The 24,806-nt window shown below is 39.6% G+C and overlaps 2 protein-coding genes and 1 non-coding gene across 4 annotated transcripts; 2 read left to right on the forward strand and 1 right to left on the reverse strand.

Moving 5' to 3' along the window:
* Window positions 1–8,138: 8,138 nt before the first annotated feature.
* On the forward strand, window positions 8,139–18,516 carry LOC116679841 (autophagy-related protein 9A). 2 transcript variants are annotated; one of them, XM_032509320.1, is made up of 21 exons: window positions 8,139–8,306; window positions 8,591–8,646; window positions 9,772–9,923; window positions 10,058–10,101; window positions 10,237–10,301; window positions 10,418–10,567; window positions 11,370–11,511; window positions 11,658–11,798; window positions 11,935–12,055; window positions 12,246–12,421; window positions 12,544–12,666; window positions 12,951–13,138; window positions 13,688–13,841; window positions 14,025–14,204; window positions 14,350–14,562; window positions 14,678–14,904; window positions 15,283–15,400; window positions 15,530–15,800; window positions 16,660–16,808; window positions 16,905–16,936; window positions 16,978–18,516. In XM_032509320.1, the coding sequence occupies exons 3-20, from the start codon at window positions 9,821–9,823 to the stop codon at window positions 16,911–16,913; spliced, it is 2,574 nt and encodes an 857-aa protein (XP_032365211.1). In that variant the 5' UTR covers window positions 8,139–8,306; window positions 8,591–8,646; window positions 9,772–9,820; the 3' UTR covers window positions 16,914–16,936; window positions 16,978–18,516. The 2 variants fall into 2 exon arrangements, with proteins under 2 accessions (XP_032365211.1, XP_032365210.1); XM_032509319.1 differs by having other exon boundaries at window positions 16,905–18,516.
* Window positions 18,517–19,843: 1,327 nt separating this feature from the next.
* trnak-uuu (transfer RNA lysine (anticodon UUU)) lies at window positions 19,844–19,916 on the forward strand. Its single transcript has one exon. It is a non-coding gene; the product is annotated as a tRNA-Lys (tRNA).
* Window positions 19,917–20,790: 874 nt separating this feature from the next.
* Window positions 20,791–22,973, reverse strand: LOC116679800 (uncharacterized protein C21orf58). The gene is made up of 8 exons (XM_032509242.1): window positions 22,959–22,973; window positions 22,783–22,839; window positions 22,558–22,615; window positions 22,122–22,195; window positions 21,702–21,893; window positions 21,352–21,442; window positions 21,130–21,269; window positions 20,791–21,015 (listed from the first exon to the last, which is right to left on the reverse strand). The coding sequence occupies exons 1-8, from the start codon at window positions 22,971–22,973 to the stop codon at window positions 20,791–20,793; spliced, it is 852 nt and encodes a 283-aa protein (XP_032365133.1).
* Between the last annotated feature and the right edge of the window lie 1,833 nt (window positions 22,974–24,806).

The following is a 24,806-nucleotide window of genomic DNA, read 5'->3' on the forward strand; positions in this document are numbered from 1 at the left end:
GTGAATCTAAAATTGCACAAAGAAAGAAAGAGTGAGAAGGGGGAGAGTGAATATTTCTGTATCATCTTTCCTAAAAAGCCTACCCCTCATTGCGTTAGAGGAGGAGACTTGGTTACAGGATTAGTCAGAGCCCACACGTAAATGCACACAGGACCAGAAGAGCAGGGGGGAAACAACCCAAAATCAAGGAGGATAACACACAATGTCCCCAAAGACACCAGTTTGTGTGAATGAGGTAGAAATAGATAGACAGCTGGTTTAAGCAATGTGGAACTTGTGTGGTTTTAGCCAAGCTGCGGGAGCCAGGTGCAGCCATCAGGAGCCCAGCGGCGTGAGGCCTCTCTGGGGTAGAGTATTTTGAATCTCAGCCTTTTCCCTCTGGAGCCCTGGGGGCATAGAGGGGCCCTCCTGTATGCATATGCCTGGAAGTATTATTTAACTGTGCCCTCCATCTTCATCAGGGAGACAGTTCAAAAGCCAGCCCCAACAACAGGGCCCCCTTTTTTGTTAGAAGTGTGTGTGTGTGTGTGTGTGTGTACACTCAGGAAATGAGACCTGATCAGACACTCGCACTCACTCTTAACTGTAAGAAAGATTGTCTGGACCTAAGCTGAGTGTTGTATAAACAAAAAACAGTAGAATTTTCCATCAAACCCCCGATACTGTTGTTGATCAAACCTTCCTCATACCCACCACAAGACCTCCAGCAATAAAGTCAACATTTATAGTAACACAATACACCAATTAGTTTAGGTCATACAGCACTTCTTGGAAGCAGACCCACAAAAACATGTTATGATGATGATCTGAAACTATGTGAAGAGCAAGCCTTGTAAGATCGTCAGAGGATAGGCATAATTCATTTTAAATATTCAATTATATGCATTGAAAAGAATTGCCAATATTATATTGCAGTTGTGCAGTCTAGGTACCAGAAGCAGTTTGTTGACACATGACTAAAAGAGGTTACAGCACTGTCAGCTTGATTAAGTGGCCCGCAATAGCACTTACAAATCATAATGGACTTTCAAATTATCTCTACTGTTTTCTCAGGAGTGCTTCTTTTAAAAATTTAATGAAGCCCTGGTGAAGGACACTGACAACACTGGCCACTTTGTAAGAAAAGGGGAGATTCATATTTTTGGGGTTGCTGCTGTCCGTGATAACATGCCTAAAAGCCATCGACTCAACTCATCTAACATGCACACGTGTGTTGGAACATGCATGCATTAAAACACACATTGAATCACACCATTAGAAAACATTACAAAGTCTGGGAAATTACCATGACAGCACTTAGTGACACTCAGCGTTGATTTGATTTAGTTCCCTGCGAGCAAGAGCGTAACTTTGGGTTCAACATTGGGGGGGTGGAGATCTCCACTTTTGAGCGAAATCGAAATGTAGCGTGTCAAACTCTTGCTTTTCTGCATTCTGATGATTTTGTTCTGCAACAATTTATGCTGTAAATATCTTTAATTGTGTAAAGGACGTTATAATAGGTTTTGAGGGTGGGTTGCACAAGCCATTTTTTGATTATTGGGGGAGGGTTGTTAGCCCCCCATACACCCTGTAAAATTACACCTATGCCTGCAAGTCAGGAGCAGAACTCTGCTTACTCATCTGACCACAGATCTCTGTCTCTCTCATTCTCCTTGATGTGTCCTTCTCCTCTTACAGTTATGAATATGAGTGTGTGTGTGGTGTGGGGGGGGGGGGGGGGGGGGGCAGATGATCAATAGGTCCTCTGGTTGTCTGAGTGAAAACGCAGACAGATTACTGAAGAGCCCACCCATCCACAGTGCTGATTCTTTATCTGTATGTACATTTCTATGAAACTGACAAACAACACATGAATCATTTAACACATGGATCTGGTAACTGGTGTGTTAGGCTGTGTGTCTCTGTATGTCATATGTTGCGTGCACCAATAGGCATCACTCACAATGTCACAGCCAATCAGTTTTTATGACCGGAGCATCCATAAATCTCTCTTCATTTATTAACCTCGTTCTCTTTCAGTCGCCCCTCTCCTGTGACCTGACTCTGCCCCCACCCCTGCAGACACATCTGTTTATGGCTGTCTGAGAGGACACGCTGAATCAAAGGCATGCAGAGAAACTCAGTGTTAAATGCTTCGATTGATCATCAAACTAACTTTGTACTGGTTAACTGGTATAATAGGACAATCCAAAACAAGGCCTGAAGGCTAAATTTGGTCATCAACAAGCTCTCTTTTGACTTTTTAAACGGTCCCAGAGAGACAACGCAGCATTATTTGGTCTAATTTAATGCAGCTCTGGAGAGAAATTTATATACAACGTATATAGGCTGAAATTAACCCCATCAAAAATACAGTACATTAAAAGCTGCCCCTTTATATGTTTACAATAATCTATCTATTTAATGTCTAATACCCTTCTCCATTCTTCCTCTGCAACAAAGTCCTTCTTTTGGCAGTGCAAAAAAAAAAATGGTATTACAATAACTGCAGTTGCTTTATTAAAACCTTGTTTTTATCAATCTACTTTGTGGTTTAAGGGGTTCACAATGACACACAAACACACATAACTCACACACACACTCTCTCGAGGAAAAGTAATATCGAGCAGATGAGGTTACTTAGTCTCTCAAATTTAATTTACTTTGAATTACTCAATATTAATCTTCTTCTGGCAGAGGGCAAACACTCCACACAAGCAATGTTTCCACATTGGTCACTCAGATACACATCAAAATTAAAACAAAACAATTATCACATTTAAAGTACCCATATTATGAAAAAAACCTATTTTTCTGGGATTTGGGGTATTATTTTGAGTCTCTGGTGCTTACAAACATCCATGCTGTTTGAGTGGGATGCAGGTTTCTGAATGTCCTCTGCCTTCATTCTCCGGGTGAGCTGTTCAAAATCTGCACGTCTTTCTACGTCACTAGCCAAGACGGGTTGGCTAACCGTAGCATGCTAGGGCTAGCATGCTAGCTCGTGCTCAATGGCAAAACACTGCTACAACACTAGGGTAACCAGACATCCCCGGTTTCCGGGGACAGTCCCCGGTTTTGGTGACCTGTCCCCAGCTGGATCTGTCCCCGGAAATGTCCCCGGTTTTCACTGTGACTGACAGACCCGAAATTAGAAGGAAAGAAAGAAAACATTGACCAAACGGAGCCAATAGTCGCTCAAGACAGCCAGAGCCAGCGCTGCTCAGAGATGTTTTAGAAAGCCGTATTTTACGATGCTAAAATGACTGATTATTTACATGGAGTCTGGTGGGTTTAGCGAACGCACTTTTCTGTTTTAAAAAAGGATCTTAATCTTTAACAGAAAGGTCGACCTGCTTAGAAATCCTTTCCACAATGGAGATTGCAATTTATTAATCCCCTTGAGGGTTTTTCGGTAATTTTCCATCACATATTGTTTGTGAAACATATCATAATACTTATTTTATGTTTTTGTTGTGAACATAAAATAAATCAAATCAAATCAAATGTTGTCATACACTTAGAATATTAATCTGAGCCTGTCAGTAGCAAAATGAGCACTTTTATGAACGTAAATACAAGCTGAACAATTATTCTATTAACTTCCATTGTAGCTTGTTTCGCAGCTGCCAACTGCAGCGATCTCGTTTAATACGTCAATGTGAAAAGGAAATATTTCCTTAATAGTTTTTATTGTATCTGATACTCAATGAGCTGTTGCAGAAACAAGCCTGAAGCAATAAAGCAAAAGTTGTCAGATAAATGTAGTTGAGTAAACATTACAACATTCCACTCTGAGGTGTAGGGGACTGCAAGTATGAAGTAGCAGCAGGGGTGTTTCTAGGATCAGACTTTTAGGGGGGCTCCGCCCTTAATGAGAACAGCTCTAGGTCTAGTGTCCCCGTTTTAAGTTTTACAAAAATAAAAACATGACGTGTTTTGGAGGTATATACGCTTCTGAGCTGAAAATGTCCCCGGATTTTGTCTGAGAAATCTGGTCACCTTATACCACACACACTAGTTCACCATAATCTACAGAAGAACTACTTCCATGTCCTTATTCTGCAAGTGTGCCCTCGTTTCGAAGAAGTCTCCCAGCTAATCCTGTCTTGTACTGACCAAAGTTGGAGAAAGCGTTATCCAGCTGATGTGATCTTACCTAGCTGCTGCGCACGTGCGACTCCCAACAAAAGAAGTGAGATGTCTCAATCTGTAGCTAAAACAGAGACCTAAACACACAGGGTGAAAAGAAGATTTGCAGAAATGTGCAGTACAACAAAAATACAGTGTTTTTTGAAAATGAAACCGTGTAAACCCATTCTGGTACAACCTCAAAATACAATTATGAACCTGAAAATGAGCATAATACGGGCGTTTTAAGGAAGGCATTTCCACTGGTCCAATAATAGACACAATATTCTACAAACTGAATGCCTTGTTTGGTTGTCAGAGAACTGGAGTTACATTTGATCAAATTTAGTTCCTCTTGTAAACTGATGGAGCAATAACATCTGGAGGACTAAAACTGTTCTTATGTTGAAGGGTGACTCGTCTCCTTAAAATAATAGCAAGACATTTTAGGAAATATGCTTATTTGCTTTCTTGCCAAGAGTTAGTTAGATGAGAAGTCAGTCTCCACAGGGAAGTTACCGTGTCTGTCTCTGCGCTAAGCTGAACGGTAATTATATTTATAATTAATATTTACCATAGCAACAAGAGGGCCAATTTATCATCTGACTCAACAAGAAAGCAAATAACGTGTGACAAATTTATTGATTGAACAAGAGTATTTCCCAAAATGTTGAACTATTCTTTTAAAGGGAGCTACTCTATTGTTTTTATTATTTGTACTTCCAGACAGTTTCTATCCATTCTATCATGCCACCATCTTTTCATAAGTCTTTACCTCTGTATTGATTATTAACTACAATGCTGATCTTGACCTTTAACCTTTCTGTCTAGTGAGCAAGTCTGAAGGAGACTTGCATGTCTGGACAAAGAACATTAATTAATATGCGATACAGGAACAACAAGGATAAGTATATAGAGAGTAAGGACAATGAAACAATATAAAAACATGGAGAGACAACTGCTGTGCAAAGTAAGAATTGCTGATTTTTTGCTCAAAATAGTCAATTATATTAATTTATTTTTTCAGGTAAAACTGCCTTTCCATATAATAAAAATGAATACAAAGACGCTGGTGGTGCTTGTGAGGGACAATCCATGCAGTCTGGTGTCAGAGTTCACTCCCCTGGGGACAAGTATACTGAACGAAAAAATGATTCATGCCTTCATGTCTGATGCACACATCCCCTCACACACTCACACACACACACTCACAGAGAGAGACATACAGTATATGATGTCAACCAATCTGTATGACTCATGCGAGACACACACACACATACACACACACACAAACACATACTCAAACATACACACACACACACACACACAAACACACACACAGTTTGTGGCTCTGAATTTTAAATGAAATCACATTTCTGAGAATAAAGGAGGACTAAAGGTCAGATTGGAAGAAACCTTACTGACCAGGTGTCTTTTTAAAAGTAACAAAATGTATGTGTTCAAATCATAATTACTATCAGCAGACCATGGAGAGTGTCATTGCTCCTATCCGGAGACAGATGTGAACTATTTAAATTAGGGCCAACGGTGCCAAGCGGGACAATTAGGGCTGTTGGACGATAAACCCTGTGTAAATTTTTGTGTGCATGTGTGTGTATAGATTTCATACCTGCTGTGTTGGGTACACATGGGTGCACGTACAGGAAGAAGCTTGATCTAATGAAGTTGCTCTATAGAGATGACCTCATCCTGATTCCCTTTTCACTGCCCCCCTTCCCCAGCACCCTCACCTGCCACACCCCACCCCCACCCCTGCTATCCCAGCACCACCCATAGCAGCATGACAGCACGTCTTTGGACCAAATTAGCTGCCAATGCAACCCCCTAATTCCCGAAAGACAGTGGGGGTAATTTAATCAGCTAGCTATGGCCTGCAGCAGAGCACTATCATGCTTACAAATACACACACACACACACACACACACAATCATACAGACACAATTAGTTGAGAGCCATCTCATATAACACAAGGATAGTTGACAAGTGTGGTAACAAAGAATTTAACAGTAAAATGCCATTTAATAAACTAATTTAAGGGAAGAAAGGGTACTACTCTCTTTAGCTTTATTTTAAGTTTTAAGACTCAAACTATCCTCTTTTTGATTTATCTTAAATACTCTATGTCAATGCAAGGTACTTTTTGTTTGTACTTTAGCAGTTCAAACATGGTCTGCTAACAATAGCTGAAGATTAATCAGAAACACTGGTTATCACATAGCTTTTATATCTGAGATACTGTTGGTGTTTATCAGCTTTAGTATAACAGATTTTTTTTCTTCTGGATTAAACTGAACAAAGACTAATCCAAATCAGAACTCATGAAATTACCCAGATCACTATAATAACTGGATTACACGGACTTCCCCCTTACTCGAGACACGCCCTTTTTTAAATTTATTGTTGAGAAAGAGGGAGCACAGAGAACTGCTTTCCTTTCAGATTGCAAACATGAATGGCCATGTGTGTCCTTGTGTGAAACCCACAACTTTTTAAATACTAAATAATAAAACAAAATACACACACACACACACACACACACACACACACACACACAGACAGTGATTGGTGTTAACAGTGAAGCTAACACAGTAACATAGTGAACAAAAGCCCAGCTGTCACTCCAGGAGCTTAACAGTCATACATGAATAATGAATATTCATCACAGCAGAGAGCGACAGAGGGTGAGCTTGGCTTTGCAAAGACTGGGGACTCAACTCTTGCACCTCATCTACTGTATGTGCATCGATACATGATGCACATGGCAAATAGCTTTGGGAGACTATTATTCATTTAGCGTTGTTAATAACAAAACGTGCAGAGGACATACTGTCCGTTTCAGTGTTAATATCTGTCGTGCTATATGCTATATCAATCTGAGCAAGAATGTTAATATTTGACCAAGAAAGCTATTAGGTTGTTGCCTTGTTTGGTCTCAGCTACATTTGAAATAAAAACAATAATAGTATTTTTTATATTAAAATGCATGATTAAGCAGGTAGATGGAAACTAGCTGACACATTATCAAAGCCTAAATGGCTGTTTTTTATATGGAAATAGTTTCTTTTGAAGACTCTACAGCAAAAATGCATTCTGATCACAGACTTCAGGTCATTTTGGGGTGGAGGTTTTAAGGCATGGGGGTGTATTTCACCAGCACTTGTTAACTTTACATAATTTCCCTTTTCAATTTTTCTTACCCATTTTGGTAATGCTTTTTTATGGGTTTATAGTTTCTCTTTAATTTTCAAATGTCCTTGGAATTCAGCACTAATTAGGGAAAATGTAAATGTTCTTCTCCATTTAAACTCAAGTAATTATTGATTTATTATTGGAAATGTTATTGCCCATATTGAATTGTATGTTAATGAAAAATTTCTCTACAGGAATGCCTGTTTAGCATTTTGCATTTAAGTTGACCTACTGTGCACTGACTAAAACACTCTCTAAGTTAAGGTGGCAATTAATTGAAATTAATTTATTTCGACGATAATCAATTGCCCACTGCTTCTATTTTCAATAACGTTAAACGTCTTGGAAACTATGATGAAATTTGTAATAAAATAAAGCATACCCTTATTGTTATTTATCTCACTGCACATTTTATGATCATGCCGTTGATTTGATCAAAAGTAGGCTAGTATTATAATGACTCATTTTAAAAGTATTGTAGGACATTAACAGGAGTTATTGCACATATTAGTTGATGTAGCAGCATCACCAAGAGTACCCTTGCAGTATTACAGTACCTCCGAGTCTGATCGCATTGTAGTGCTACTGAAAATGACCAGGCGGTGGTAGTAAACAACCATTCAATTAGACAAACCACAGTAGCCGAAATGAGGAGCCCGTCATGGAGGCTCATGCAGGGCGTGTCACTGATGTCCCATATTTACACACTCTGTACACAACCCATTCTAAGAGCCCGCCTCTGCTTGCACCTTATTGGCTGCTCTTGTAACAATCAAAGAACTCTCTTTCTGATTGGATATGGTCCTTGTCCCTCTGCTGTGACAGACGCCACACAGCTAGCTGTTTCGAAAATGAAACTGGCTCGTGTTTGACTTCGAGAGGCAGTGAAAAGAAAGCGAAATCGAGACCGGTGTTAGATTAAAAAAAATTCCGCGTGGAATTACTCTTTCAACCTGGCCCAGTGAAAGGAGAAGAACCCAACGGTAAGGACTTCATGCGACGACATATTTTTTTGTGTGAGAGGCAGGCCTACTGTCAAACCACGACAACAACAATAACACCTGAATCCTGTGTTGGCTTCGTATTTTCATGTGTCGCTGCTAATTATCAGTTTCCAACAGCCCTCAGCAGTCAGCAATGTCTGTCCTGTGTAGGTTTAAATTAGCCCTGTGTTGTAGGCCTACTGTATGTGTGCCATAAGCCCCGTCGTACATCTGTTATTGCGCTAGATAAAGACTGAAGAAAAATGTCTCTTCCTTTTTTACAGCTGGGGATGTTAAGTAAACACCAGAGCTGGATAGGACTCACTGTACTGCAATGGAGGTAAGAGTATCTCTGTAGCTGTCGTAAGCCACACCATTGCTTTGCTTTGAGACAGTATGTGTGGTGGGTTAGAAGTGTAAATGGAACATTATGGTTAATAATTTCACCATTAACGTTTCAAGGATCTGAAGTACCTCTTTCCACCTACAGTATAAACTAAGAAGGGTCACAGAGTTATGGTGTAATCACGGGGGTTTAAGTTATACCGTACGATTTTGTTATAACAGTTGGGTAGGCCAAAATAAGATGCTTCCTTGAGAAAGATTTAGTCTCCTTTTAAGTCATTTTTGTTGTACTTCAATCCTGCCAAGTGCCATTGTTTTGTCATTTTACTGTATGTGTTTGTACTCCAAACCGTGTAATTGTGGTCTTAAATCAGTACAATATCTTAATCTTTGTAGTCTTTTTGGTAACTCCTGACCTGCTGCTTTTATTATTTACCTGGAGGTTTTTAGATGTTGCTGTTACACCAATAACTAACAGATATTGAGGCAAAGACTGTAGTTAGTTTCAGTATAACTGATGAGGGTGGCTGTAACATAAAGTCGCTATACCAGAAGTAGACACCCTTTATTTGTACAACAGAGAACAGCAGAGAGAGAAGAGTGACATTCTTTGTAGACCATCAGTCACAAACACAAATTGTACTTTTTGGTTGTTTTCTACTATGCTCTCTCGAAATGTAGCAATATCACATGTGTGAAGATAATTTAATAATCCAGGGTTGCATTTCTAAGATGCAGACTGCCCTTTAACCAGGTTTTGAAACCCTTTGTCAGCAAGAATTCAGCTCCAGGATTGCAGCTCGGGCCCTGATCCTGACTTCTGACTTCCCCTTAAAAAGGATCAGGCAAAACATTCCCTACAACGATTAATATTCAATAATAAAATCAAACCAAAAATTAAAGCTAATGTTGTTGGTAAGGCCTATATAGAGGCTGTGGTCTGTACTACATGTTTAAATAATATAGAGTTTGAATGTAAACATGAGTTGATTATTAACCAACATATGATGTGTCCTTTCTATCACTTTTTTTCCTTCTCCTTCACCTTGTCATGTTTTCTATTATATCTTCCACCCTCCTGCCTTCCCCTCATCTCTCCCTGCCGTTCTCTGTGCTCCAGTCTGTAGCAGTGGGCTCAGCTACTTGGTGAGACTGAAGCTGCTGTCACTATGGCGCACTTTGACACAGAGTACCAGCGCCTGGAGGCGTCCTACAGCGACTCTCCCCCTGGAGAGGAGAACCTGCTGATGCATGTGCCTGAAGGAGCCAAATGTATGACATGAAAACACAAATCACACACACGTCATGAAGTTATCATAACACAGAAACACACCCTCGCATTTTTACAATGATGGTGATGCCTAACAACAACACACCATCACTAATTTGTAATCAATCTTTTGCAGCCCACTGGCACCACATAGAAAACCTGGACCTGTTTTTCCAGAGAATATCCTTTTTACATGGTTTGTGTTGTGTCCATTACGGCTGAGTTGTGGTTCTTTGGTTTCACACCATGGAAGTTTTTACATGAATAGTATTGCTAACCTCAGATACATTTACATTATTCCCTAACATCCAATACGTCTATAATCTGCACCAGAAGAATGGATTCACCTGTATGCTGCTGGGAGAGATCTTTGAGCTGGTGTATGTATTGTATCCGTCAGAAATTATGTTTTTTGAGGGATTCTCGTGTCTCTCTGTAAGCGGATCATTTATGGCGGAGCTTGATGATTTTTCTCCTTCTCTCTTTCTCCATCCAGTCAGTTACTGTTTGTGGTTGGCTTCACAGTATTCCTAGCTAACTGTGTGGACTATGACATACTCTTTGCCAACAAGTTTGTAAATCACACTGATTCATCTAAAGTCACCTTGCCTGATGCCTTCCTCCCAGTGGATGTCTGCAGTGCCCGGTAAGTGACACTTTATTTAGTTAAAGGTCCCATGGCATGAACATTTCATTTTTTAACATTAATATGAGTTCCCCCAGCCTGCCTTTGATCCCCCAATGGCTGGAAGGGGTGATAGATGTAAACAAAGCCCTGAGGATCCTGCTCTGACTTTGAGAAAATGAAAGCTCAGATGGACCGAGCTGGAATCCCCCCTTATGGCGTCATGAGGGGAAATGTTACAGTACAGTATTAGGGGACCACTAAGGGTATATAAAATCATCCAAAAAGTAGCATGTCATAGGACCTTTAATGATACTTACTTTTTTGCTAAAAAGCTGCAATTGTAGTTTCATTGCAAGTGTGTAGCTGAGGATAGGGGTAATGATTGTCTTCACACGGTTGTTTGGGAGGAACAAAAGGATCAACAATATTAAATTCCAGCAGACTTTCTTAGTGTGTGATGAAAATTATCACCTGGAGCTGTTATTTGACTGTTTATTCCTTACTTCATCTGCCAGGAACATAACTCGATCACTTATCAATGTGATGTTTAGTATAAGGCAATGCAACCCCAAACACCTTCTTACTTGTCAATTTCCTTTTTCATGCTGTATCTTCTTCCACAGTTATAACACTTAAAAAAATAAAGCTTCTGTTGATAAAACTGAAATGTGGCATGAGTTAAGTTATTCGGGTTAGCGCCCCTGTTTATTTTTGCTATATGGTAATATTAAATGTGTCAAAGCAATTAGACATTTTAAGACCTCACTGCTGTTGAACACACACATCTTTAAATTATAAAAGTGAATATTTTCTCCTGCAGTATCCGAGATAATGCATTTGTGATCTTCGTGCTGATAATCTCTGGGGTGTTTTGGCTACATCGCCTGGTCAAATTCCTCTACAACGTCTGCTGCTACTGGGAGATCCGATCCTTCTACATCAACGCACTGAAGATGACCATGGTGAGACAGACATTGTGTCAGGAAGACATTTTTTTAGATGGGTATTGAAGATTCGTTTTGTTGGCTTTGAATACATGTATTAGGATTTATTATAATCACACATATAAGTCATTGTACAAACTAACCTTCACTGTGTATTTTTTCAGTCAGAACTCCCCTATGCAACATGGCAGGAGGTTCAGGCCAGGATAGTGGAAATCCAGAAAGAGCATCAGATCTGCATCCACAAAAAAGAACTGACAGAGCTTGACATTTACCACCGCATCCTCCGCTTTAAAAACTACATGGTGTGTCCATTTGTGATGAAATGTCAAAAGCACTGCTTAGTTGCTGAACTTCTTCATGTCTCACACACTTTGCTACTTGCAAACCTAACAAAACAGTGTAACCTCAAACCAAAACTTTCTTCCTGTACTTCTCAAGGTTGCCATGGTGAATAAATCACTCCTTCCGGTGCGATTTCGACTTCCTGTACTTGGGGAGTCTGTGTTTTACACTCGAGGTCTCAAATACAACTTTGAGCTCATCTTCTTTTGGGGGCCAGGTGCGTCCACGTTTGATGGGATTCATTATGTATGTACAGTCTGCATGTGTTTACCTTTCTATGGTGTCATATTCAGGTGAAGTGAACCAGTTGCATGCATGCCCTTATATATTTGCCTATTTGTCAAGGTTTCAAATTACAAAGGAGTCTTCTTTTCAGCTCCCTTGGCTTTTTTGTTATTGCTCTATAGGCTCTCTGTTTGAGAATGAGTGGAGCCTGAAACCAGAGTACAAGAGAGGAGGTAACAGGCTTGAGCTGGCAGACAGGCTAGCATCCCGTATCCTGTGGATCGGGATAGCCAATCTGGTGCTGTGTCCAGTCATCCTGGTCTGGCAGATTCTCTATGCCTTCTTTAGTTATACAGAGGTAAGTAGTTCACGTGCACATATAAACTTTATTATACAATTTGTTTTTTAGTGCTCTAGACAATAATTTGTTGTGTGTGTGTGTGTGTGTGTGTGTGTGTGTGTGTGTGTGTGCGGGCCTAGGTGATCAAGCGAGAGCCTGGTTCTCTGGGAGCAAGATGCTGGTCTCTGTATGGCCGATGTTACCTGCGGCACTTCAATGAGTTGGACCACGAGCTCATGTCGCGCCTCAGCAAAGGCTACAAGGTCCATGCATTTACTAGTTAATCTGCTAATAGTTGATGCTCTTATGTTACTTGTCCTCTGAAACCTAGTTTTATAAAAGTTTTTTTTTTTTAGAAATTCAACAAAAAAAAAACATGTCTTTATGTGGCAGCGCATCACTCAAGTTAATTAACATGGTTTTGTATTGATATCATCATGCTCTTAATTCTTATACGTGTGGGTATGTCTCATCCACTGCCTGTGGAGTCAATAATTAATGATAATGTTTATTTATCTTCCTCTTCCTCTGTTTCTGTTTCATTCAGGCCGCATCCAAGTATATGAACTGTTTCCTCTCACCACTTCTGACAGTGGTTGCCAAAAATGTAGCATTTTTTGCTGGATCTCTCCTGGCTGTCCTTATCGCCCTGACTATCTATGATGAGGATGTTCTCGCAGTGGAACATGTACTCTCATCAATCACTCTGCTTGGAGTGGGTATCACTGTCTGCAGGTACTGGAGGAAATTAATGTCACCCAGTTCTACTGTTCTCATGCATACACCTGCAGAATTAATTTAATGATTTCATTTAACTGAAGACACTCTTTTAAACACACGGATCAATAATTTAATGTTGTTGAGGTTGCCCATGAATTATTGCCTTTGTTGCTATAAAACTAATATGAAATGGCAAAAATCAAATACGAATATAAGACACAAATCTTCACCGACGTGGAATTGTCGGGCAGCTAACAATGAGCCATTTCTTTATTTTTCAAAGCTACCCAGAGTTGTAATCCCGTTGGGAGCTTATTCTGCTGTGAAACTGAGGATATATAAGAAGGTTTACTCCCTTAAGTAGCTCTCGTCTAATTGAAGTCTGTTAATAGTTGGATATTGAAATAATTAGATATGTGGGAACATTCCCATGAATATAACTGTGTTGAACACAATAAATGATCCAAAACACCCCAGAATTTGGAGTTCAATCATTAGCTTTTGATTATAAACCTCTTTAGTTAATAGACTAAGTTCTTTTCTTCCACCTCTCTCTCTCTTCAGATCATTTATTCCAGATAAGCACATGGTGTTTTGTCCTGAGCAGCTGTTGAGGGTTATCCTGGCTCATATCCACTACATGCCTGACCATTGGCAGGGCAATGCACATAGATATGAGACTCGTGACCAGTTCTCCCAGCTCTTCCAGTACAAAGCAGTGAGTATGAATACTGAACTAGGAATACATATCAGTACTCCGAATAAGTATATTTAATCATGAAGTCAGAAGTGTTCCTCCAGATTTCAATCAAAATACTTTAAAAAAAAAACACGTTCTAACTTGTGAATCCCTACCCAAGAATACAGTGTCAACCTTTCCCCTTATTATTTTTTCCTCCAGGTGTTTATTCTAGAGGAGCTGATAAGTCCAGTGGTGACTCCCATCATCCTGATCTTCTGCCTAAGGAGGAAGTCTCTGGAGATCATTGACTTCTTCAGGAACTTCACTGTGGAGGTGGTTGGGGTTGGAGATACTTGCTCCTTTGCGCAGATGGACATCAGGCAGCATGGACACCCTGCTGTGAGTGCTGCCACACAGATGAAGACAAACATTAAAATACCTAAATAAGTTATCTATAGAATGTGTAACGTGCATTAGATTGAAAATATGAGTGAATAAGAGTGTGTGTATATCTGTGGGTTGATCATCTCTCCTCTCTCTGTAGTGGATGTCAGCAGGGAAGACAGAGGCATCTATCTACCAACAGGCAGAGGATGGGAAGACAGAGTTGTCTCTGATGCACTTTGCCATCACCAATCCTCAGTGGCAGCCTCCTCAGGAGACCACCCAATTCATCAGCCAGCTAAAGGAGCGAGTTCACAGAGAAGCCACAGGGGCTGCTTCGGACACACATCCACTCTCACTGTCTGAGTCTGAGGTACAGTGATAAACAAACGTTCATGCTCAAGTGTCACAGAGGTCATGAGTTAAATGTCATTACATCGCTAGAGATAAAAACAGATTTTCTTTTTTGTTCCTTCCCTCGCTTGCAGCCAAGGAGCCTCATTGCAAACCTCTTGGTAGGGCCCTCTACGCTGACCTCCGTTCATTTCAGCAGCTCTCTGACCAATCATGCAGCAGCTGGCTCAAGCGACGGGGCGTCGGCCTTGCGCTCCCTTTCCCCAATCAGCAGCAGTTTTCACCTGAGAGGCAGCTTGAGTGCAGCTAACAGGGCCTCGGGTCACACTTCAACTATGAGCAAAGCAATGGCAGGCTCTGGGTAGGAACATTCTTCTAAATTATGACTCAGCTCAATTTCTTTTCAGGCTACGTCTTTCTGTGCAACACATAATATTTACTTAGCAGCTGGATGAAATCTCTCTACAGAGTGCAAAATCTAAAAGCGCTTGGTCATGGATGAAGTATGCTTTATTAGTCTCGCAAGGGGAAATTACAATTTACACTCTGTTGTTATTACACACAGGCCTGTACCTATACATGCACTACTGGATAGATGTCAGAGTGAGGTATATAGGATAACCTAGTTTAAACCTTAATTTATATTCAGTGTTCTCATTTGTTTTTCTCACCTTCTCATCCCTATTACCTCCTCTTCATGTCCTCATTTTCTCTACATTTGTGCGTTCTCTTTCTGTAGGACGGATGCCCGGACTGTGAGCTCAGGCAGCAGTGCATGGGAGGGTCAACTCACCAGTTTGGTCCTCTCAGAGTATGCCTCCACTGAGATGAGCATCCATGCACTTTACATGCATGAGGTAACTGTGTGTGAGCATGTGTGGGATGAGAGTACAGGACATCTGTGGGTCTTCTCCTGAAAATCTCACAGATCTTCTCCATCTTGGGTCCTATACATTCTTCATCCTATCTTTTTTTCCTCCTTGCAGCTACACAAGCAGCAGTCCCGTGGCGAGCTATCCCGTCACACATGGCACAGGCAGGAGAGTGACGAAAGCAGTGACAGTGTCCCCGATGAAGTGAGAAGTGAACCGAACCCGCACTCCAGACATTTCCCTCGCTCACACACTTTCCCCACCACAGTTCCCAGTCCCAGTGCCATTCCCACGTCATCTTCAGCCATCAGCAGTACCACCCTGGGGCAGGAGGGGGCTTCATCGCACAGCAGCACTCAGCGGCGCTATAGTGGACCTACCACAGGTACATACCTTTTTTTTTTAAATTACTTATTATCTCTCTCTCCATGTTTCACATTACACGCATCGGAATGCTGTTTTTTATATTATCACAAGTGCATGACCAGCATCTACATATTTTTCTAAAGAGTTGTAAGAATACTGTACCATGACCTTACTTTTCTGATATTGTCACAGCGATGCTGCACTCTCGCAACATCATTGTTTTAACAAATGAAAACAAGTTGATAGAATAAATACACCTTTAGAAAGAGGGTACATTTAAAACAGAGACATGAGATCAGCTTAGGACAGGAAATACTGTATTGCAAGGTGAGGCAGTAACATGGCAATATCTAAACCCTGGTGTAAAAGTAAGTACATTTTCTCACTCTGATTACTTACTAACCTAATCTACATGTATCTCACACTGACTTAGTATTAGAACTATAGGGCCTTAGTATTTCATTTTTTGTTGAAATCAACTGGGGACAGTTGCTGTTCAGGTGCTATGAATCAGAATCAGAAAAGGAGTTATTACCACAGTAAGCTACACCTACAGCTACGTGGAATTTCACATTTTATTGCATTTAATTATTACTCTTACAATAATTTTACTAATCTGTGCAGTATTTTATTATTATTTAGATCTGTGCAATATATGTATTATTTATCACAACCTGCCTGCCCTTGTTTTATGATGAATGTTGGTTGTTGAATAAATGCTGATGTTATATTCGAATGTGTGCAATATAGTTGTTGGTTTTTGTTACAATTTTGATGTATACATTGTAAAATCATGGCATTAAAGGCTTCTTATCTTATCTTCTTCTTATCTTGCTGGCACTTTTTAACTCTAATGTCTATGTCTTTCTATTTTCCAGACTCTTTTGGGGCAGGCGGGAAAGTAGCGCGGTCAGCCCGTGGTGTGCCCATGGGAGGGTGGGCAGAGGAGGGTCAGGGAGCACCACGACACCATGAGACACTACCAGAGGAGAGCTCAGAGGACGATATGCCTCCTCAAATACACAAGGTGGATGCGGTTTGTGTGTGATGGGAATGGCGATGTTAATTTGCCTGTGTGCATTGCAAGTAAATGAACATGTTTCTTCTCTTTCTCTCACTTTAGATTGCATAATCAAGCCATGTGAATAAGTGTCATCGTCCCACCCTCCATAGAAATCCAAACACACATCCTCGTCCTTGACCAAACCTTTTCTCCAGGATTGACCATCTGATCTGACACAGATGGAAATGAACACGTCGCTGAGCGGTATACCATGATACCAACTAGAAACACTTAACTAGTGAAACCACCTGGACAAGTTACAACAGATGCCACGATCAACCATTTACAGATCCTTCGTGACTTACATGCCTAAACAGGGTAAATATCTGAATTTGTGTATCAGAAGAGGACCTACATGATCAAGTTATTTCTAATAGCCTGTGATGACAGCAGATTACACTACTCTTTTATATCGACAAAAGATTAAACATTGAAAGGTCATGTGTTGCTGGGATGTACTGTAAACAAAAGTACTTCACTTCAGTTTTACTGGATGCATCCTTGCGCAATGCAGCTGTTGCTTTAGAAAATGGGATCACAATAATCCTAATTGTGCTATCTGTATTGTTTTCCTTTTTTACAAATCGGATAGCATGACAGGTGAAATTTGAAAAATATATGGTGTCTCTCTAACAATAACAGCATTCACCAAAATGTGTTCAGAAAGATGCTGTTGTGTGTATCTGTTTTTGAACCAGTAGCAGGAGTTCATGTATCCTACCCTGTGCTCTGTGTTTCAGCTTGCATTCTGCCTCTTCTCAAAACATCTGAAGGCCTCACATAGTATCAAAGTCACCATACATTTTTAAATAACATTAACTCCTTAGAGAATTTTTTTTATTTTTTTTAGCATGTATTGCATTACAAAGTTCATGTTACATGTTCTAAAATTTGGCTGAGTCAGTTTGCACAGATAGATGCTTGTTTAAAACATAATTGTACAGCATAGCCCGGTATTCTGCACACAAACATGCGCTCTGTAACAAAATGTTATCAGGATATTTTACAGCAATCATTCAGAATATTATAAGGCCAACGTTTCGTGATGGGTGACCAGACATGTGGAGGCAAGCAAATTTTTATCTGATTTAACCCAGGTTAATTTTTTTTTACCATGCATTATTTTTTAATAGACTTGCAAAAAAGTGCAGCAAATAAACAAAGCTGTTTTAAGCATGTAATATTGACGTCTGTGCCATACAAAAACCCCTCAAGCACAAGTGCATGGCCATCATCCACACATTCTTCAAAAGAATAGCTCATTCTCCATTAAGAAGATTGTCCCCTCATGTCCTGCTTAATCACAGCACGACTTTCTCATGTTCTCCCACTCATAAAGCCGCATATCTATTCAGAGTTATGCACTTTAATTATCTGTTAATGCAGAGGGTGTCACTTAACTTGGATGTTTGTATGTATATGTTTTCGTATATATTTTTGAATTATTTTATTTATCAAAAGGGATGTGCCATGATCATTGACCGTTGGGAATAAAAGTTTGGTGTTCTGTTGTGCACTTGAATGGGAATACAGAAGCACTGTTGCAGGCACTGTATGGCCATAACGTTAATTAAATGAGTTGTGTTGGTTTTTTTTGTTTTATAGATCCTGTAAATACCATTTTGTACAGCTGTAAATTCATCAATTAAAAACACAGCAATGGCTCAATGATGTTATGTACAGAATGAAAAAGCTACCACCAGGATAAAATGACACGGATGACACTGACTATGCAATGACTATCATTAAAAGTTGCATTAGTTGTTAACATTAAGGCGGGGAGACCGGGTATGGTTGTAACACTTTTTGACTCAGCTCCTATAACTTGCAGAATCTTTGTGGTAAGGCACTCAAATTTTGGCGCAAAGTACCCTCATTTATCTACTACCAATAGCAATGTTTTTAACTTCTCCAACAATATCACAGAATTCATTATTTGATGTAAAATACCAGCGTACCACTGTTGCAACCTACCCCACCATCAGGCTATGTTGTAACACAACCTGGGGTAAATTGTAACAGTAAGATTGAAGAACTAAAAACTGAGACTACAACACAAAATATGCATCTATGTAAGTGTATTGTGCATGTGCCAACACTAAAGCATCTTCCTGTACTTCACTAAGAACAAATTCAGAATCAGAATCGGCTTATTTACTATAGTAATAGTATATATAGTAAAGTAATATAGTATAGTTAAAAATAACTCATTACTGATGGCTAAATGAAGAACAGTGTCAGTATGGAATGGATCCTAACATTAGAAGAGCTTTCTTAACGAACATTCTGATAATACCTATGAATGTTACATACAGAAATGGAAACCTTCAGGAGGAGGTCAGATGTTGCTCACGATTAACGTAAAAGTACAGGAAGACGTTTGACAATAAGTAAAACAACAAACATGCATTTTCTTATATGGTGTTACAACCATCCCCACCCCTGTCAGCCAATGTTTAGCTAGCTGTATCAGCATGGTGGTTTGAAATTAGCATAGATGAAATGACTCACATTTTACGTAAGAACCTTTCTTACCTGATACAAGTTACCTAGCTAATTCAAACTTTAACATACTAATTAAAATAAAGACTTGGTCCCGAAAATTACATTCTTACCTGAGAATTGATGTTTTGGCTGTACAATCTGCACACTTTACTGCCTTGCAAATTCATATGCAAGATCAGTGAGTGAGTGGTTATACGTGAAATGTACATTACTCTTATGTTATCCCTTATTGGTCAAAGTGATGCTGTTGCAACTATCCCTTTGTTACAACCATCCCTTTCATTAAGGTTACATTTTACTTTTGCGTGCAGTCATAGCGCTACAAGTTAGCATACGGCTAACTATTTTGCTACTTTCGGCAGCTAGCTTTCGTCAGCTGCTAACGCTCTAACATTATGGATATGGAATACATGTTTAATCTATACTCACTTGTGCCAATTAAACTTTTCGCACTGCATGATTTCTTAATAGGTCTGATATCAGACTCTGACAGAGCCCGGATAGCTCAGTCGGTAGAGCATCAGACTTTTAATCTGAGGGTCCAGGGTTCAAGTCCCTGTTCGGGCGTCAAATTTTTTTCTTCCGTACTTGATACAATTAACATGCAATTGTTCGGATGAAGAAAACGGTTTGGGAGTTGAATCGATCATTTTCCTTTGTTCTTCGTCATTCTCCAACTGCTCTTATGAATGAACTGTCAACTTTCAACTTTCATTTAACAACTTTTACGTTATAGCCTACATGTGTTCACTTTCTGTACCTGTTCTTATTGAACCGTGGGTCGGGGAGAAACGTATTTTCGATTCCTCTGTGTGTCTGGCACATATTGCAGAATTGTCAATAGCCTACAGTTGACTTGACTTTGACCTACCATTGATTGATATGCTAGAATAGGGTTAACTTAGTTTAAAATTTTGGTCAGGTTATTAAAACAAGCACTCACGTCTATCACGCATAACATTGAAACAATAATTGCTAATGTCTCCAGAATATAGGCTAAAAGATAAAGCGAGTAAACCGATACATACTGAGAGTTTGCGACTAACAGTTAGCTAAAGTAGTGCAAGCCTAATGTCTGTTTTTGTTTCTCTAGCATTCTCACTTAGGCCTTTTACATTTTGCATTCACACATGTATTTTGGAAAGATTTTAAGGATAAGCAATATTTCCATCTGACCTAATTTCATTCGTGCAAGTGCAATGTGTGCTCCTGCCTTAAGTTTTTAGTTATTTTTGTTTCATATGTTTGACAAGTCTACAGTCAGGGCTTCATTTCCAACCAAGTTGTCTCTGTGTACCACCGTTTTGGTTTTGAGACAACAAGGGACTCTCAAAGTATAACCTGTGAGTCCTGTATACACACAAACAAATGTGTGTATCAGTCAAATTGGTTGAAATGCTAGACACAAAGTGGACTACACATGCTGTTAGTAGGCTAAACCTTACACATTGAGTGGTGGGAGTCTCAAAGGGTCTGTTGCATGGTGTATGGAGGGTAGATGTCCCCCTCCTGGGTCAGATGACACCCCTGGTAGCCATGTAGGTTGGCTGATGGGAGGCAGCTGTGGTGCTGCAAGGGTAGGACCATAGTGATAATGATGATGGACAGCATGTCCTCTTGGTTTGACATCTGGCCTTAAAAAAATGGGGTTTCCTTGGTAACCATCCTGGAAATACAGATTTAGGACTTTGTTAAGAGACAGATAGGCTATGCCAATTTTCAGCATTAAGAAGTTTTGTTTTTTCTCTGTCTGCCAGACAATGTGTGTGTTTGTGTGTACCTGCCCAAGATATGTAGTTTGAGGGACACAGAGACTGGGCCCTCCAGCTGGCAACATAGGAGGCATGGCTTTCAGCATCATATTGTGCATTATGATCTGGTGCATCTGGGCATTTTGCATCAGCATCAATTCCACCATGTCTAACACACAAAATACACATATACAAGCATATGAATACAGGAAGTTACTCAAATAAGATGTTCTCTATCTTCTGTTAAATACCCTCTTTGATGCTGCCTGAGCGTGGTGCAGGGTAGGACTGAGGCAGCTGTGGCAGCAGCTGTTGTATGATGGCGGCAGGCTGCTGGGGTAGCTGAAAAGAGAAAGAAAGCCGGAGAAATAATTGCATTTTTTGCATATTTAATTTGTACTATTCTTACACTATACTTGAACTCAACTCACTGCAAGTCAGTCTGGATATCAGTGTCAGTATATACCTGACATGTCAAAGAAAATGATTGTAGTAGGGGATCAGGAGGAGAAAAAAAGAGGATTAAATACAGACCACATAGAAACAGAGTTATGGATCTGGGGGATTGGGGTGTTTTCAAGATTAATTCTGAGTGTCTCACAGTCTGCTGGATGATGCGTGATGGCTGAGGCAGAACAGGTGGTGGACGGGGCGGAAAGGACAGAGCAGGGACTGGTTGGTGGAGTGGGGGTGGTGGAGGCGGTTGAGGGGCAGTGAAGAAATGTGACTTGTACTGTCTTTGTGACCCTCCCCTGGTGTGAGGTCTGTTGAGGTCTTCTAACATGTGCTGCTCCTACACAAAATATACCAATTGTCAACAAAACACAAACAATTTGACATATTTTACACTGACAGGTGAAAGACTAAGACATTGGTTAAGTGCTTGAACTTATTGGGATTCTGTCTTTCTCTAGTTTTGTAGTATTCATCTTAATGTGTGAATGTAGGTATGTAAGAAATTATAGTTATGTTAATAAAAATATGTATTCTTGGAATACAAAGATAAAGATTTTGTTTATACCCTGAGTCTTTGCAACAGGTCCTGCTTTCGCCTCAGTGCACGGTGCAGTTGATCCAACTCTCCATCATAACTCCCTAAATGGACAAAATCAAGTTCTCAGAAACTACTCCCTTAACTTTTTATCAAACCCCATATCTGCTAACTTGCTTCAATATCTTGTTTTAAAGAAAATAAAAAACAGTTGCTTTTTTTTCTTCCTACTTACTTCCTACTATTTAGCTGATACAAAAGGTAGAAGCAATTGTTTTTAATAAGTATGCTTTTTATTATCAGGTTTATTTACATCTAAGTGTATTTAGAGTACGCTATCTTGCATACTTTCAACTTTCCATTTTGGGACGTCATTCTTAATATTAGCTAAATGTCTATAATGGAGAATGTAAATGAAGGCTTACCTTCCACAGTATTCATCACAAATAAATCTTTGTTATCTTACTTGCAGACTGGGCAGACTCCGCTCTGTCGTCCATATTGTGCTTTTGATTTTCCAGTTTCTAGAAATATAAGTAAAGAATACGTCTTAAAGATTTTAATTTAAAATTCTCAAGAATTTTTTTTCACTCACTCTTTCACTTATACTTTCTTATACTTTTCGCCAACACTAAATGACCAAAGCAATATCTTTCCTCCTTAACAAATTGTAGACTAGCCTCTCACTTACCTTCTCCAGCAGTTTGAGTTTGAGTCTTGTCATCGGATCAACCACTGAACTGTCATGCTAAACAATTACACAAAGCGTTATTTTAGTATTTTTAGGTGCTGGATGGAACATAAATGTTTAAAGAAGACACAAACATACATACACATACAATGCATACTTTTTAATATCTTATTTACCTGAAATCCTAGCATTTGGAGTCACATAGACTTGGTGTACACCTATGTGTTTTGAGTTGAGAGTAAAGCCAGACAGTGGTTGCCATGGGACACATCTGTTGTGTCCCATGGCTTTACTAATCAAAACAAACTACAAGGTTTCTATGATGAAAAAAAGAAGAGCTCAGACTCTCAACATCAAATAATTCCTCAACAAAATGTTTCAAATCCCATTTGCTATTTATTGTACTTTTTATTAAGACGTTCCAATTTTAGAACCTAATTGCAGGCCATATCTTCAGTGACACTGTAAATAATGTCCTGCCTGAATATATGGGCTAGGTGTAATACCACACAAGAACACTTGAACAAAAAAAATGAATGCAATCTGAATGGTGGGGATTTTTACCCTATTTTGCCACATAAACTCCATAAAGACCATTCTCTTATTACATCCATGTGGAAGACTCCCTACCCTACATTCACTTTCAAAACATACAAGTGAGCGGGGTACTGTTTAGTATCAGCTTGTCTTGATTGGCTACAAGAGCCGTCAATGTGAGATTGGTGACTTGACACAGCCATTTCATTGGTCTACTGTGTACATATTTTGAATGATGTACAAGACAGAAGGTGGTATTCATGCGACGCAACACTCATTGGCTGAAGACGTGGAACGTTATAATTTGATTGGTCCGTTTTTTCGGGGGAACTCGATAAGGGCGGAGTTGAAATGACTTGGCGGCCATATTGAATATTATCTGTTGACAGTTGTGTGAGAGAGCTCAAAGATTTTGTTTTAGCCAACTTGTGCTAGAAGTGAAGGTCTGTTTTGCTTTTCAGTTGAAGAAGGACGTGTGTCCTAAACTTTTAATGGTTTGATTCAACCCGAGAGATGGATGACGATGAACGGCAGAGGAAACTAGAAGCTGGAAGAGCTAAGGTTTGTTGCTAACATTTAACGCACGTTAATACTGAATGCTAGCAGGTAACGCTAGCCAACTCTTTTGTCATTAGCTTTGCGTTTGTCTACTGCTGCACTCCTCTAACATTATTGCATGTATTGTTTGTCGTTGCTTAGATTCCATTTGCCCGTTAAATTACAATTTATTGTAACTACTCATTTGCCGCGCTTATGCAGCGGGTTAATAATTAACGTTAGCTGAGGTTGCATACAATAACATTTATGGAGTAACGTTATGGTAATCTGCTATTTATTTTGAATCACATCCGTTATTGGAGTCCAGTAGATATAGAAAGATGCACCTATTTACAAAGACGAGGAATATCTGTTTCTTAAATGTTACTTATTTCAAGATGTTACCTTTTAAGCTGTGTCAAACGTTTTAAGGTTTTGGTACGTGGTTAAATGGACTTCCATTTAGTTATTGCCTAGTGTTGCCTTGGGGAAAACGAGTTTTTTGCAACCCAATAGACACTTTACAGATCTAAAATGTCCCCATTAATAAGTGTAATAAAGGGATTATGTCAGCCTCACAGCCTCGAAAACTTAAAAATTACTTTTTGAGTTTTTAGATCTTGGTCAATCTTGTTCTTACTAGTTCATCACAGCTCTAAACAGATGCATCTTAGTGACACGTACATGAGCCGACGACTGTATGTTGTAAAAAAAAATATGAAAAAGTGTCTCCTATCGCATTTTTTCACAAGTCTGTGAACATTTGCTACTGTGGTGTTGCCAAGATAGAAAAAGCAAGCAGCTGTTTTTTTTAATGGGAGGCCCTATTAGTAATGGGCCAATAATCAAGAATGGCCTTCCCTATATTGACAAGGAGGCCACATTGTATAAAGAGTTTCAATTCGTTATTTGTTGAACTATGAAGCATTTTGTAAAAAAACAAAAACACT

This window comes from Etheostoma spectabile, unplaced genomic scaffold (assembly GCF_008692095.1).
Source record: "Etheostoma spectabile isolate EspeVRDwgs_2016 unplaced genomic scaffold, UIUC_Espe_1.0 scaffold00018250, whole genome shotgun sequence".
Lineage (NCBI taxonomy): Eukaryota > Metazoa > Chordata > Actinopteri > Perciformes > Percidae > Etheostoma > Etheostoma spectabile.

What these genes read in the sequence shown, in the direction of transcription:
- LOC116679841 (XM_032509319.1), top strand. Translation starts at nt 9,821, where the DNA reads ATGGCGCACTTTGACACAGAGTACCAGCGCCTGGAGGCGTCCTACAGC. An exon ending in TGTGCCTGAAGGAGCCAAAT is followed by an intron (nt 9,924 to 10,057) that starts GTATGACATGAA and finishes AATCTTTTGCAG; the next exon opens with CCCACTGGCACCACATAGAA. An exon ending in TCCGCTTTAAAAACTACATG is followed by an intron (nt 11,799 to 11,934) that starts GTGTGTCCATTT and finishes GTACTTCTCAAG; the next exon opens with GTTGCCATGGTGAATAAATC.
- LOC116679800 (XM_032509242.1), bottom strand. An exon ending in CTCAGGCAGCATCAAAGAGG is followed by an intron (nt 21,270 to 21,351) that starts GTATTTAACAGA and finishes TTTGTGTGTTAG; the next exon opens with ACATGGTGGAATTGATGCTG. An exon ending in AAACTACATATCTTGGGCAG is followed by an intron (nt 21,016 to 21,129) that starts GTACACACAAAC and finishes CTGTATTTCCAG; the next exon opens with GATGGTTACCAAGGAAACCC.